Raw genomic sequence first — 14,188 nt, 5'->3', positions numbered from 1 at the left:
AGAAATGAATGTGCACATTGGAGCTGGAAACAGATCTGACTCTTTACTGCAAAGCCCCTGATACAAAAACTAATGCTCCCCAGAGCAAGTAAATGGATTTCCCCTCCAAAATGACAATGTTTGGCAGGAAGACAGACAGACAGAAGACACAGGAGACACAGCTAATTCAAAGTGTGAAAGAGTTGATACAGCTGCAATTCAACCATGATTTTTTTTGTGTGTGGATGTAGAGGATCTTCCCTTGGCTGCCTCAAAGTTTCTCCTGTTTTAAAGGTCTCACTGCCAGCAGGTAGTGGAGAAAAAAGCACCAAAATGAAGTGTTTTATAAAGTGCAAAAGGTTAAAACCACAAACACCCCACCCTACAGCCCTCAATATTCCCCTATTTCTTAACTAAGCAGCAGCAGTTCAGTCTGTTTGCTCAAAATAAATAGTTTGGGGGGGTCATTCGTGGTTTTCATTTAGCAGGGTTGCTTTATTTTGGTCTTCTAGAAGCTAGACAAAAAAAAATTAGGCTTATGTTAGAATTAATAATGGCCACAAACAGCACCTAGAAAGGGCTGCAAGTGAGCAGAGCTCACTGCAGCACACTTCAAACACACCTTTCAGCCTTTCAAACTCACACCTGAAGTCATTTTGACTCAAGGAAAACAATTCTACTTGCCAGTCACCAAGCAATTTGATTCCTGCTCAATATGCCCACTTCACAAACCTCCTCACACGCATTCTCACCCCAAAAACCTCTCAAGAAGGAACAAGAAGCTCCTGATTTCCAAGGATCTCTGGAAATCATCTCTCAGGAGCTCACCACGGATGCGCCAGCAGGGAGTTGAGGAGTTCTGCTGTCAGAGCAAAAATACCAGGAGCCAAGGAAGGGGAAAGGAGCAGATTTGCCACCTGAAAAAATCCATTTTCCTCTGAACCTGAAGAACAGCAAAAGCTGCATTTGTGTTTGTGGGGTAGGAGGAATAAAAAGACTCAAACCATTCTGCCTTTTCCCACGAGTAGTAAGTCTCAAAATCCCCCAAATAAAGCAAGGATAGTAAGGGAGGGGAAAAGATACAAAGCTGCAAAACTCAATTTCACGGTAGAATGGGGGGGGGGGAGGGGCGGGGGGAAGAAAGAAGGCAAAAATCGATTTCACTCTGTAATAAGCTGCAAAAAGGGGGGGTAAAAAGAGGGGGGAAAGGAGGACAAGCCAAGGGAGCCCCATTTCAAGCCGCTGCCGTGTGGGAGACAATAATTTGGACTTTCTCAAGCAGACATCCGGGTGCTTAGCGGCAGGTTAACGGACTCTGCTCCGCAGGACGGCGGCGATGAGGGCAAGGCGGTGGGCAAACGCCTGCGGTGTGACCCCCGCACACACCACCCGGGGCTCCCCGGCCCGGCCCTTTCCCCCGCCCGGCCCCGCCGAGCCTGCGGCCTCGCACCGGCTCCGGCCACGCTCCCCTGAAAAGAGGGAGAAGGTTGGAGGCTCTCGGTTCTCCCCCGCGGGGGAGGTTTGAGGCTTTCCCGGGGGTGGATGGAGACTCCCTGCCCCGAGCAGCCGCTGCGGAGCGTGGACAGCTCCCGGTGCGGCCGCGCTGAGGGAAGAACGGGCGAAGAGAAAGAAAGGAAGGGGATGACGAGGGTGATGAAGGCAGGGAGAGGGGTCTCATCCCCCACCGAGCCGCTGTGGGAAGCCTGTGAGCCCACCGGGGGGACGCTGCGGCCCGGCGGGTGGAGCTGGAGCTGCAGGGGGGGGGCGGTTCTGACGGAAGCCCACCGGGGGGCTCGGGGTGCGGCCAGCGCACGGCGAGAGCTCTCAATAACCGCACACCCTCCTCCCTTCCCCTTCCCACAGTTACCTGCCGGGGCCGCGGATGGAAGGGAGGGAGGGAAGAGAAGGCGGCGGGACCCAGCGGCCCTTCCCGCTCCCGCTCCGCCGCCTCAAGCCGCGCTCGCGCCCGGCGGGAGGAGGATGGGGAACGGAGGGGAGGGGGGGCTAGGGGGAAGGAGGGGGAGGAGCCGCCGCCGCCGCCGCCGCCGCGCGCGCAGGGAGGCCCCGCCCACGGCCGCGCGGTGCGCGCGAGTCCCCGCGTGCCCCCTCCCACCTCCCTCCGCCCGGTGTGCGGGGGCCAGTGCGCGTGCGCGGCAGGAGCCGAGGCGCAGGGCGGGAGGCGCAGGGGAGAGGCGCAGGGGCCGAGGCGCAGGGCGGGAGGCGCAGGGGAGAGGCGCAGGGGCCGAGGCGCAGGGCGGGAGGCGCAGGGGAGAGGCGCAGGGGCCGAGGCGGTGGCGGGCTCCTTGTGGGTGGAAACGGGCGGCAAGCTCGTCGAGTCCCGCCGTCCTCTAGCGCTGCCCGGGCTGCCGCTGAGCCGCGCCCCTCAGCCACCTCCCTGGGCAGCCTGTGCCAGTGCATGACCAGTCTGGCAGGAAAGAAAATGTTCCCAGTGTCCAAGCGGAGCCTCCCCTGGTGCAAGCTCAGGTCCTTTCCGCTCTTAGGAGGGAGCAGAGACTGACCCCCCCCTCACTGCAGCCTCCTTTCAGGGAGCTGTAGAGAGCAAGGAGGTCTCCCCTGAGCCTGCTCCAGGCCGAGCAATCGCAAGGTGAGGGGGGCACCTCCCTGGCACCATTTCTTCCCTCCTTGCCACATCCTGCAACAAAGAAGCGAGTGACTGCCGACAGCTCCTGACCTTAGGCCTGCGAGGAGCAGAAAATGACACAGCCCATCAGATCAACGGGCACACAGGAGCAGGGGGAGGAAGCTGTGCGTGAGCTAAGAGTGTTTATTAGAGCTCTACACAGAGGTGAAACAACTGCTAGAGGGGAGGATGGTGCAAGCCGTAAAGGGACAAATCCTGTCCCCCCCTTCAGGCCACATACCCATCAGGAAGAACTCTGAACTTGGTGAATATGTTCCATAGATCATCTTCCTTCAGCTCCAGGGGTTTGAGCAGTGAGATTCAGGCTTTTGGTGCAATGAGACATGTCCCAGCCCCTGCACCAGCCTCTCCTCACCACCCGCACTGGTACCAGTGAGGAAACACCGGCTGTGGGTCTCAGAACAGAGGAGATGCTTTGTGACCCTCTTCTGTTCAGAAAGTAACATCTCTTTAGCATCTTGATAACTTAGAAAGGGCCAGATTCTTCTCAGTGATGCCCAGCAACAGGACAAGGCACAACAGGCACAAACTGGAACCCAGGAGGTTCCATCTAAACAGGAGGAGAAACTTTGGTATGAGGGTGCTGGAGTCCTGGAGCAGGCTGCCCAGAGAGGTTGTGGAGTCTCCTTCTCTGGAGAGCTTCCAAACCCACCTGGACATTGTGATCCTGGGCAAGCTGCTGTGGCTGCCCCTGCTTTAAGTAGAGGGGTTGGACTGGGTGATCTCCAGAGGTCCCTTCCAACCCCACCATGCTGAGATGATAAAGTGCAGGCAGCCACAAGCAGAAGGCAGTTTTGAAAACCTCCCTGCTGGGTTTTCAGGGGGTTGTTGGCCCCTTGGTTGTACCACACACATTCACCATAAAGCTGCCCAATCCCCTGTCATAGACATGGCTTTAAGGTCTCAAGCTGAAGCTTGCCAGTTACTGCTTTCAACTGGAGCTCCCCTCATGGAGTTGCTTCTGAGGTCATGCCTCTAGCTGGGTGAAATAACTGCTACAGTGACCTAAAAAAAAAAGCTAAGTGGACTTGTGCTGCAGGACACCGACTTGTGAAGCTCTTCCACCCATGCTAACTTCCACCAGCAAGCACAGGAACAATTCTTGGGCCACCAACAGCCTTCCTTTGAGCTTTTGTCATCACCCATTTCCACGTTGGTGCTCCTGGGCGCTCCAGAGAGAAAACACAAACTCTGGCCCCATCCAGAGCTGAGCTTTGAAGGCAAGAGAAGCTGATTTCCAGGTTTGGGTGTTCTGCTTTCTCAGCAGCTGAATTAAGGGCTAAAATTAAACGAGTCTGACTTTTAGCAAGGGCTAAAATTAAGCGCTTCTGACTTTTGGCAAGTCCAGCATCTGCTGGAGGTTCAGTTTTGTGAGGGAGCATTTGTGATGTGAATAATTTAGGGAGATAAGAGAGGACTCAGGGCAAAGCTTGGTGTGTGGGGGGGGGGAGTGTGGAATTCAGCTTTCAGCCAAGCAGTGCTCCTCATCAGGAGAGAAAAATTGAGATGCCCATTCCCTGGCAGTCTTTGTATGGCCAGGAGACACCACCATCAGAGGCCAAGCCAGAGTCCTAGCTGGAAGAGAGCCTTATCTCCCCAGCCAGACCACCGCCACGCACGCTGCTGCAGAAGCCACCAGGCAGGAAAGGGAAATGAGAGCTGACACGCCACCAAGTGCTTCTGAAAGCCAGAAGGGATCAAGCAGAAGCTATTTCTGGGCAGCACTTTTGGGGTGAGAGAAGCAGATATAGGCTTTTGCTAAGATCTAAACTCAAACCCTCCCCAAGATTCCCAGTTCAGGGTTGAAGGCTGCTCAGGTCTGGTTGCTTTGTGCCAGCTCGCACGCACTAAGCTGCAGAAATGAAAGGAAAAGGGGAGGGGAAAGGAGGCAAAAAACCAAAGGTTTCTGGGAATTAACTCAGAGCTAAGGAGCTCTGCTGGGCTCCCAGCACTCTGGACTCTTCATGGGGCTGGAGAAGGGGCTCAGCACCTTTGGAGAACCAGCCCCCTGCTCTCTGGAGACGCTGCTGCTGCATCGTGTTAGCGTTGGCACTTGTTGTGTCTGCAGCTGACAGCACAAACCAGTGGATCTTCAACTCCCTCAGTGTGATGAAGCAGTGAGGGGGAAAAGAACTTGAGGGAAGAGGATGGGGGGGGGAGCAGGAATTCTGCTGGCTTAGGCAGTCAGGAGCTGCTGGATGTATTCCGAGACGTGCTGCTAAGGGCTTCCTGCTGGCAGCCCTCCTCCAGCTCTGCAAAACCCTGTGAGAAAGTAAAAGCAGGTGAACACAGGAGCTGGGCTCCACACAAAGCTCCTCAGTGGAGAGGTCAGGGGAGGAGGGTGCAGGAGGGAGATGAAGAAGCTGCCTGGTCATGCTGCATTAGGGGTGGACAAAACAGCCATGGGGTAGGAGCCTCTTCCCCTACTTCAGGGGCAGGGGGAGGAGAGGAGCCTCTTTTGATGGTCTTGGGGTGGGGGCAGGGTTTCTGGTTGCCACTGCGGTGACTCCTGCCCCATCCTGATAATCAAAACATAATCACAGAATAGAATGAGAGAATCATTTAGTTTGGAAAAGACCTTCAGGATCATCCTGTCCAACCATTTTCTAACTCTGCTAAGGCTGGTGGCTAAACCATGTCTCTCAGCACGTCATCTCTGCCTCTTTGAAACACCTCCAGGGGTGGGGATTCTGCCACCTCCCTGTTCCAGTCTTTGAGAACTGCTTCAGTGCAGAAGTTACTCTGATATCCAACCTAAGTGACCCTTGGTGCAACTTGAGGCTGTTTCCTCTTGTCCTGGATAATGACCAAACCCACATCCAACCCAATTCTTTGCTGCTCTGTTGATGGAGCTCACAACTCTTTAGTTTCTCCATGGTTTCACCTCAACAGATCTTTACCTAAAGCAGTAGCTGCCTTTTCCACACCATGCTGCCTCCTGCCTAGAGGTATGTTATGGCTGCAAGCTGTGGGTTAGCCCAGGACACCAGGAGAAAACACTTTAATTACCTTCAGAAAAGCCTCTAAACTGCCAAGGGACATTCCTGTCATGGCTCAAGCCATCCCCTGCTTGTCTCTCCACTGTGAAGCTGTCACAGCCTCTTTATCACATTAAGTCCAGAGGTTGCAGCCCTAACCCAGCCCCTGGGACCAGCTCTAACATGTGAGACACTGGTGAGACACCACGACAGGTTGACCAGGCAGGTTGTGGATGCTCCCTCCCTGGAGGTGTTCAAGGCCAGGTTGGATGAGGCCTTGAGCAGCCTGGTCTAGTGGGAGGTGTCCCTACCCACGGTAGGGTGGCTGGAACTAGGTGATCTTTAAGGTCCCTTCCAACCCAAACCATTCCATGGTTCTATGTTTCCAGCTCATTCTGCACCAAGGGTTGCTGCTTCCACCGGAGTCCAGGGGTCAGCCCCTGAGTGGGCTTAAACTCTGTTCATTCAGTGAGCTCCCTGAGCTCTCCTGCAGCCATTGTGTGCTGTCATGGTCCACTCACCTAGAAGAGCTTCTCATAGCACTTGTCACAGTGGACAATGTCCCGGTGGATGAAGATTTTATCCAGGAGATCTCCCATTGCTTTGTGGCAAATTCCACACTGCCAAGGGGAGTACAAGAGGGGGTTAGAAGGTAACCAAAGCCCCATAGCAGAGAAACCAGCACTGGGTCATTTTATGAAGGTGAGAGGATGCCAAAGCAGAGGTCTTTGAGACCAGAGGTTTCACTTCCTCCTCCCCCCACAGTCACCACAGACTTGACTTCTAAACTGTGCAGCAAGACCTGCACAGGGGCACAAAGATGTGAGGAATGGGGGTGCTGCTTCTGTCAGATGCCAATAAAGAATTCTCCTTGTCTGAGCAGCTGAAGAGCTTTGGGGAACACCACCAATAAGGAATTTTCCTTGTGTGAGGAGCTGAAGAGCTTCTGGGGACACCTTCACTACCTGTGACTGCAGGACCTTCCTTGTCCCGCTGTGGATGCAAGTGTTTGGCCCACACTATGGACATCACTCTGGAAGTCTGAGGACAGAGTTTGCCACAAGGTTCATCTTCCCACACTCCATGCCACAGCAGAAGTCCCTAGGTGAGGTTCTTACCCTGAAGCAGTACTCATGGCAGTAGATGTTCAGATGCTCTATGATGATCTTGGGACAGTCCCGGATCTCTCGGCTGCAGTAGGTGCAGACAGGGTCACTGGACCTGTGAAGGAACAGAAGAGTGAACTCCTCTGGACCCAAGGTGGTCCCAGTCCCAGTGCTGGTACCAGAAGTGTTTTACCCAATCCCAGCAGCACTCTCCATAGGCCACCTGCTCTACATGTGTTTGTGTCAAGAGACAGCACAGAGACAAGTTAGCCCAGGGGTGCAGAGACCCCAATAGCAGGGCACTACAGAGTGGTTTGGGGTAGAAGAGACCTTGAGGATCATGGAGTCCAACCATGAACTGCCAGGTCACCACACAACCATGTCCCTCAGCAGCACCTCACCAGGGATGAGGACTCCACCACTGCCCTGGGCAGCCTGGGCCAGGCCTTGTCAATGTCCTCAATGTCCTTCTGGGAGTAAGTGGCCCCAAACTGATTCCAGGATTCAAGGTGTGGCCTCACTAGTCTGGACAGACAATCCCTGCCCTGGTCCTGCTGGCCACACTACTGCTGATGCAGGCCAGGATGCTGGTGGCCTTCTTGGCCACCTGGGTACACACACACTGGCTCATCTCCAGCTGCTCTTGAACTGCATCCCCAGGTCTTTCCCACTGGGCAGTCTCCAGCCACTCTGCCCCCAGCCTGTGGGGTGGTTGTGACCCAAGATCACTCTGTTTTCCCAGGATCATTTTCCCTCTATGCTGTTATTTCACAGAACCATCTAACACTTTGGGTTGGAAGCCTGTCCCCTGCTTTGTGATCAGCCCCTTGAAGTCCTGAAATGCCACTAGAAGACTTCCTTTCTCCAGGCTGAGCAACCTCAAACTCAACCCAGTATTCCAAATGAGCCAAATCTTGAAGTCAGTTCTTTTTCACAGTTTGCTGGAAGCCCCAGAGCAGCCCTGAGCTGTCCTACCTCTGCAGGGGAGCACTGGCCAGGTAGCTGTGGTGGCTGTAGGCTGATCTCTCCGGATTGGTCAAGTCCACGAGGCTGCCGTTGGGGACAGAAAGAAACATCAGATCTGGGCAGTGAGACAGAACCACACAATCCCTGACTGCTTTGGGTGGGAAGGGACATTTAAGGGTCATCCAGTCCAACCCCCTGCAGTCAGCAGGGACATCTGCAACTAGAGCAGGTTGCTCACAGCCACAAACAATCTGACCTGCAATGGTGCCAGGCATGGGGCATCTCCCATCTCTCAGGGCAACCTGGGCCAGGGTCTTACCACCCTCAGTATCAAACATTTCTCCCTTCTCTCTGGTCTAAATCTCCCTCTTTTAGTTCAAACCATCACCCTTTGTCCTGCCACAACAGGCCCTGCTCCAAAGTCTGTCCCCAGCTTTCTGCTTGGCCCCTTGAAATCCTGCATGGCCACCAGGAGATCTCTCTGGAGCCTTCTCCAGGCTGAACAAGCCCAACTCTCTCAGCCTGGCCTCACAGCAGAGGGCTTCCAGCCCTCCCATCATTGCTGTGGCCTCCTCTGGCCCTGCTCCAACAGCTCCATGTCTCTGCTGTGCTGAGGATAACAGAGCTGGCCCCAGCACTGCAGGTGGGGGTCTCAGCAGAGCAGAGGGGCAGGATCCCCTCCAGGTCCCCAATGCCTCTCTGCTGCCTTAGCAAGACTCTGCCCACCCAACACCATCACCCCTCCAGGCTGCTTAGCTGAGGCACAAGGTTGTCCCAGCCCCCTCTGTGTGTTTGGTGGCACAGCTGAGTGCTCTGCACACAGATGAAGGAGACACAAGACTATCTCTGGGGTCTAGTCCTACCTGCCATAGCGTGGGGAGGCCGAGGAGCCACTGCTGTTCAGGTACTGCTTCACAAAGAGGACCCCTCTTCTGGGCAGGGATGGAAACAGAAGAAGCATTTCACACAGAATCACAGAATGGGTTGGATGGGACCCTTGCAGGTCATCTTGTCCAGCCCCTCTGCAGTGAGCTAAGACCCAGAGCAACCTGATCTGGTGGGAGCTATCCCTGCCCGTGGCAGGGGGGTTGGAACTAGATGATCTTTAAGGTCCCTCCCTACCCAAACCATTCCATGAGTCTATGATTCTCTCCAAACAGATCAGGTTGCTCTGGGCCCCATCAAGCTTGGCCTTGCATGTCTCCAGGGCTGGGGCCATTTGCATGAGAAAGGAAGGGGCAGAGCTGGTGAGGCTGGGGACAAGAGAGGCCACGTGTGTGTGTGTGTGTGTGTGTGTGTGTGTGTGTGTGTGTGTGTGCGTGTGTGTGTGTGTGTGTGTGCTGGGACTCCAAACCTGCGAGCTGCTGCTCTTGAACAGACACTGAACATCAAACATTGCTGCTAAATCACATCCCAAACACCCCTCTAATTAACCCACCAAACCTAATCAGGCTAATTAATAATGGGATGGATAAATGCAGCTCCCTCATCCCCTTACCCCTTTTGCAAGGAGAAGCCTTTCCCAGACCGTGTCAGGATTAGGCAGAGAATGAGCCTTTGAGAGCTCCTGCTTCTGCCCATCAGCACCAGCCCTCCTGGCAGGGACTTCTTCTGTCCCTGGAACACCTCCAGCAGTTCCACGCTTCAGAAGCTGCTGCTGCTCGTTTGGGGAACGTCCCTGCTTGCAGAGCTGACCTTTGCCGCTCATCCCTCCATCTCTACAAGCCTGATGTCAGGATGATGCATCCCCATCTGTCTGTCTGTCTCTCCACAGACTGAGGGGAGACACCATGCCCACCAGCTCCCCACAACCAGGATGTGAGCTCATCAGGCTCTTTCTCCACAGTGCTGCCTGTGAGCCATGGTTAATCATAGAATGCATCAGGTTGGAAGGGACCCTTGAAGGTCACCCTGCAGTGAGCTGGGACATCTACAGCTAGAGCAAGTGGCTCGGGGCCCCATCAGGTTTGATCTTGATCCTACCTTCTGGGAGCAGCATCACAGATGAGGAGAGCAAAGCTTTTTTTCTAACTTAGCAGAGACCTTCCCATGTCATGAATGTCCTCCTTGGACAGGTGAGGTGATAAGCAAGTCTAAGGGGACTCAAATGTTGCCCTTCAAAGACTGTGCTGACCTCTCACCACCTTGAAACCCTTCCCTAAATTGTGTAAAGCTGTGGGGCTCCGAGATGGAGCCTGTGGAAACCCCAAACCCCAGAAGACAGCTGTGAGCTGACAGCTGCACTGTGATGGGAAAGGATCTTCTCACAGCATGTCAGGGTCCTCTGCCAGACCCACCTGCACCTGCTACATTTGCTGTAGGTTTCTCACTTGCTCATGACTGATCACAAGGCAAAGAGTCTTCCAAGAGCCCCACATGGGGCTGTGTAGCACAAGGAGCTCCATCATGTCCTTCCAGATAAAACAAATTCTAGAGGATTCATGATTTTGCCAATTTGGAGACAAGTCCTTCAGTCAGCTCCATCCTGGGGCTCATCACAGGGCGCTTGGAGAGAAGCTGCCAGCCCACGTGTCCCTTCTGGGTGGCTCTGGCCACCATGCTCTTAGCCAGTAGTGGCTGAGAAGCATCCCATGTGCCAGAGGCCAAGCAGCAAAGTCTGGCTTGTCTTCAGCAGGCAGGATGGCTGCACACAAACCCTGTGTCCCAGTGGGAAGGTCATGGTCACCTCCACCCGCTGCTCCTTACCCGGCAGCGCTGGAGTCAAGCTGGTACCCAGAGGTCAGGGGGCTGTTGTGCTGCAAGGTGGCAGCTGGACCACAAATCCTCTCACTTGAGCTTGAAAGAAGCCTGGAGAGAAAGAGAGAGAAAAGTCTATGGGCACTGGAGGCAGGAGCTGTGACATGATCCTAGCTGGTAGCCAAGAAGGGACCCACCACTACTGCCAGGAGGGTGCAACATTAAGGCCCCCTCAACCATACAGGTGAATTCGTCTTTATTATGGCCCAAAAAGGCTCCTTGTGGCAGCTGCACCTACTTCCATGGAGAAGGGGTTTGGAAGACTCTCTTTTACAGGGCCCTGGGAGAAGAGATCAAACAAGATCTTGAAGTCAGCAGAGACCTGAAGTGGATGATGTAGCCTGAAGAGGAGCAGCTATGGAGAGAAACAGCAGGAGGAGATGGGGACGTGCTGGCTGAAGTCCAGCACAACTACTCCTAGCCCAAGTTTAATCACTTCCATGGGCTCAAAACTCAGACCTATGCTGGTGGCTGCAGGAAGTCCAGGGCAACATCATTCCATATTGGATACCTCCTACCTCTTCCAAAGCCCTGGGCAATGTTACTCCATGTTGGATACCTCCTACCCTTTCCAACAGCCCTGTTCTGGGCCTGGTTCAGTTACTTCATCATCAGCATTCTGGAGACAGTGACCCTCTCTCTCAACATCTCTCTGCTTTGAGCTGTCTTTTTCTGTTGCCTCTCCAAAGATCAGTTCATGGTCAAGGGAGGGTAGCCAGGCACCAGCCCTGGTCCCCCACGTGGTGAAACATCTCCATGGACCAGAGGTGGATCTATCACAGCTTTTGATAGGGGTGGTTAAGAGTAGCTCTGTGTCTCCAGCTCACACATCCACTGCCTGGCAGTCATCTCTCTCTGTCTCAGCTCCTGGCTTTGCCTCTTAGCTTCTGTTCCACAGCAGTTTCATGGAGGTTTCCCTCAGGACCAGCAAAGATCAGCCATTTACCTGCTGCTGTTATAGTTTAAGCTGTCCATGTAGAACGGCACCCTGTGGCTTCTCTGGCCAAAGGACATGCTGGTGTCTCTGGGAAGGGAGTCGTAGCTAGGAAAGGAAGTGGACACAATCTCAAGCATCCCAAACATCTTCCTGATTAGCAGCAACATCCTTTTGCCACCTTGTGTCACCAACATCCACACAAACAGCACCTCCCTGCACCTGCTTGGATCCGGGGAACTAGGGCAGGGTTTGTCCCCTGTGCTGGGCATGGGTGAGGCCACACCTCAAATCCTGGGGTCAGTTTTGGACCCCTCACTCCAAGAAGGTTATTGAGGGACTGGAGCAGCTCCAGAGAAGGGCAATGAAGCTGATGAAGGGTCTGGAGAACAGGGTTGGTGAGGAGCAGCTGAGAGACCTGGGGGTTGTTTAGTCTGGAGAAGAGGAGGCTGAGGGGAGACCTTCTGCCTCTCTACCACTCCTTCAAAGGAGGTTGGGAGTGAGGTGGGGGGTGGTCTCTTCTCCCTAGTATCAGGTGATAGGAGAGGAAGTGGCCTGAAATTGCACCAGGGGAGGCTTAGGTCAGAGATCAGGAGCTAATTCTTTCCTGCAAGAGTGGTCAGGCACTGGAACAGGCTGCCCAGAGAGGTGGTGGAGTCCCCATCCCTGGAGGTGTTCAAGAAACCTGTGGCCATGGCCCTTGGGGACAGGGTGTAATGGTCATGGTGTTAGGTTGAAGGTTGGACTCAGTCTTGGAGGTCTCTTCCAACCAAGCAGTTCTATGATCAGTGAGAAGTGCTGAGGATTCCATGTAGCAGTGGGGTGCTCTCTGGGCTAAAGAGCCTGGAGCCCACCCTTGGCCTCCTCACCATGTGGCTGCGGGGCTGAAGTCGCAGTGGCCACGGGCGGTGTCGTATCTGCTGCTCCTGGGGCTGCTTCTCCCGTCATGAACTCTGCCTTCATAATCTGGGGCAGGTCTGGCAAGGAAGCACAAAGCCCTGATTACGTTGACCTGGGTCTCAGTGGTGACCCCCCGTGGCCTAGGGAGTGTTTTGGCTCGGGGGTCACGACCGTGATGGGTTCTCCTTGGCTCTGCCCCTTTCTGGGCCAGTTCTGCAGCTGTACAATGTCTACGAACTTCTCCAGCCAGGAAAGACTCAAAATCTAACACAGAGTAAAGCCAAAGAAGCTCATAAATAGATACTGCAGGACCAGGGCAGAGACTGTCCCCTATGCTGGGCACTGGTGAGGCCACACCTTGAATCCTGGGGTCAGCTTTGGGCCCTTCAGTCCAAGAAGGACATTAAGTGGCTGGAGCACAGGAGAAAGGCTGCAAAGCTGGTGAAGAGTCTGGAGCACAGGACTGGTGAGGAGCAGCTGAGGGAGCTGGGATTGTTCAGCCTGAAGGAAAGGAGGCTGAGGGGAGACCGCCTGGCTCTCTATAGCTCCCTGAAAGGAGGCTGGAGCCAGGTGGGGTTGTCTCTTCTCCCAAGGAACAAGTGACAGGACAAGAGGAGATGGCCTCATTTAGGTCAGACTTGAGGTACAGTTTCTTGCCCCCAAGGGTTCTCAAGGCCTGGCCCAGGCTGCCCACAGCAGTGGTGGACTCCCCATTCCTGTAGAGAGTTTTCCAAGTCATGGAGATGTGGTGCTGAAGGATATAGTTTGGTGGTGACCTGGCAGTGCTGAGTTATGGGTGGGACTCTCTAGGCTTAAAGTTCTCTTCCATCCCAAATCATTCAATGATTCTATTCTACATCCTCATTAGTTTTTCCTTCCCTGGCTCCCACCAGAACCACCACTGGCCTGTTGACCAGCTGGCCACTCTTCCCAGACAACTCACTGCTGGAGTGGCTCTAACCTGTGAGCAGAGCTCAGGCTCCTTCAAAATGAGCCTGGGGCTTCTGCTTGTTGTCTTCTTGCCCATGACCTGGGGCACAGATGATGTTTACCTGGTGGATCACCACTTTGGTCCTGATGAAAAGTTCAGGCCATGAAACAAAGCTGAAACCCATCACAAATGAAAGCTGCCTCCAAGAGACACAACAGCAGGGAAAAACCTGCTCTGGGCAAGACACCTCTGGGCTGTGGGAGAAACCCAAGGGCAAGGATGAGGAGCTTCTTGCTCTCCAGAGCCTTCTTGTTGTCACACAGCTCCAGGGGATGGAGAACAATAAAAGTTTGTCCTGGTTTCCCTAGTCCATGCTCCAAATGCAAATGAGACCTTCATGAGTGCTGGAAGATGGGAAGGCTGCACTCAGATCACATGAAGGTGAACATAAAGACATAAAAATGATAGTTTTCAGAGGACAACTTGCCTCCTAGGTCACTGAGGGTCATCAGAAAGGAAAACCAGACTGCTCCTGCATCATCATCATCTCTGCAGTTAGATGTGCCCCCTACACATCCATCACGTCTCCAGGCACCATGGAGGTGATCTGGATACAGCCTGCCAAGAGCTCTCCAGTGTTACAGACCAGTTACCAACCTGAATCTCCTCATTCCAGCCCATCAGAGCCAAAAATGATCTTCCATGTGCTGTGAGACCTGGCAATACTGGTGCTCCCTCTAGGAACAAAGTCCTGTCCTTGCTTCTTCATGCAGTGAGGGTGATCCCGAGAGGGGATCTGATCAATGCTCAGCGAGAGCTGAAGGGTCAGGGGCAAGAGGATGGAGCCAGACTCTTCTGAGTGGTGCCCAGGGACAGCACAAGTGGCAATGGGCACAAACTGGAACACAGGAGGTTCCAGCTGAACAGGAGGAAAACTTCTTTGGTGTGAGGGTGCTGGAGCCCTGCAGCAGGCTG

The 14,188-nt window shown here is 54.2% G+C and overlaps 1 protein-coding gene across 1 annotated transcript in view; it reads right to left on the bottom strand.

Annotated features, from left to right (window-relative positions):
- Positions 1-4,540: 4,540 nt before the first annotated feature.
- The window catches only part of ZNF185 (zinc finger protein 185 with LIM domain), a 29,674-nt gene continuing 20,026 nt past the window's right edge, over positions 4,541-14,188 (bottom strand). Inside the window, exons 22-29 of the mRNA XM_054169812.1 lie at positions 12,252-12,359; positions 11,395-11,490; positions 10,398-10,499; positions 8,555-8,623; positions 7,701-7,781; positions 6,738-6,840; positions 6,141-6,239; positions 4,541-4,903 (exon numbers count right to left, since the gene is read on the bottom strand). Of these exons, the coding sequence (XP_054025787.1) occupies positions 6,141-6,239; positions 6,738-6,840; positions 7,701-7,781; positions 8,555-8,623; positions 10,398-10,499; positions 11,395-11,490; positions 12,252-12,359 (658 nt within the window). The 3' untranslated portion in view covers positions 4,541-4,903. The remainder of the gene's footprint in view (positions 4,904-6,140; positions 6,240-6,737; positions 6,841-7,700; positions 7,782-8,554; positions 8,624-10,397; positions 10,500-11,394; positions 11,491-12,251; positions 12,360-14,188) is intronic.

This window comes from Dryobates pubescens, chromosome 18 (genome assembly GCF_014839835.1).
Source record: "Dryobates pubescens isolate bDryPub1 chromosome 18, bDryPub1.pri, whole genome shotgun sequence".
Taxonomy (NCBI): domain Eukaryota; kingdom Metazoa; phylum Chordata; class Aves; order Piciformes; family Picidae; genus Dryobates; species Dryobates pubescens.
Note: the sequence above shows the minus strand (reverse complement) of the source record. Positions and strands in the feature narration are given on the sequence as shown.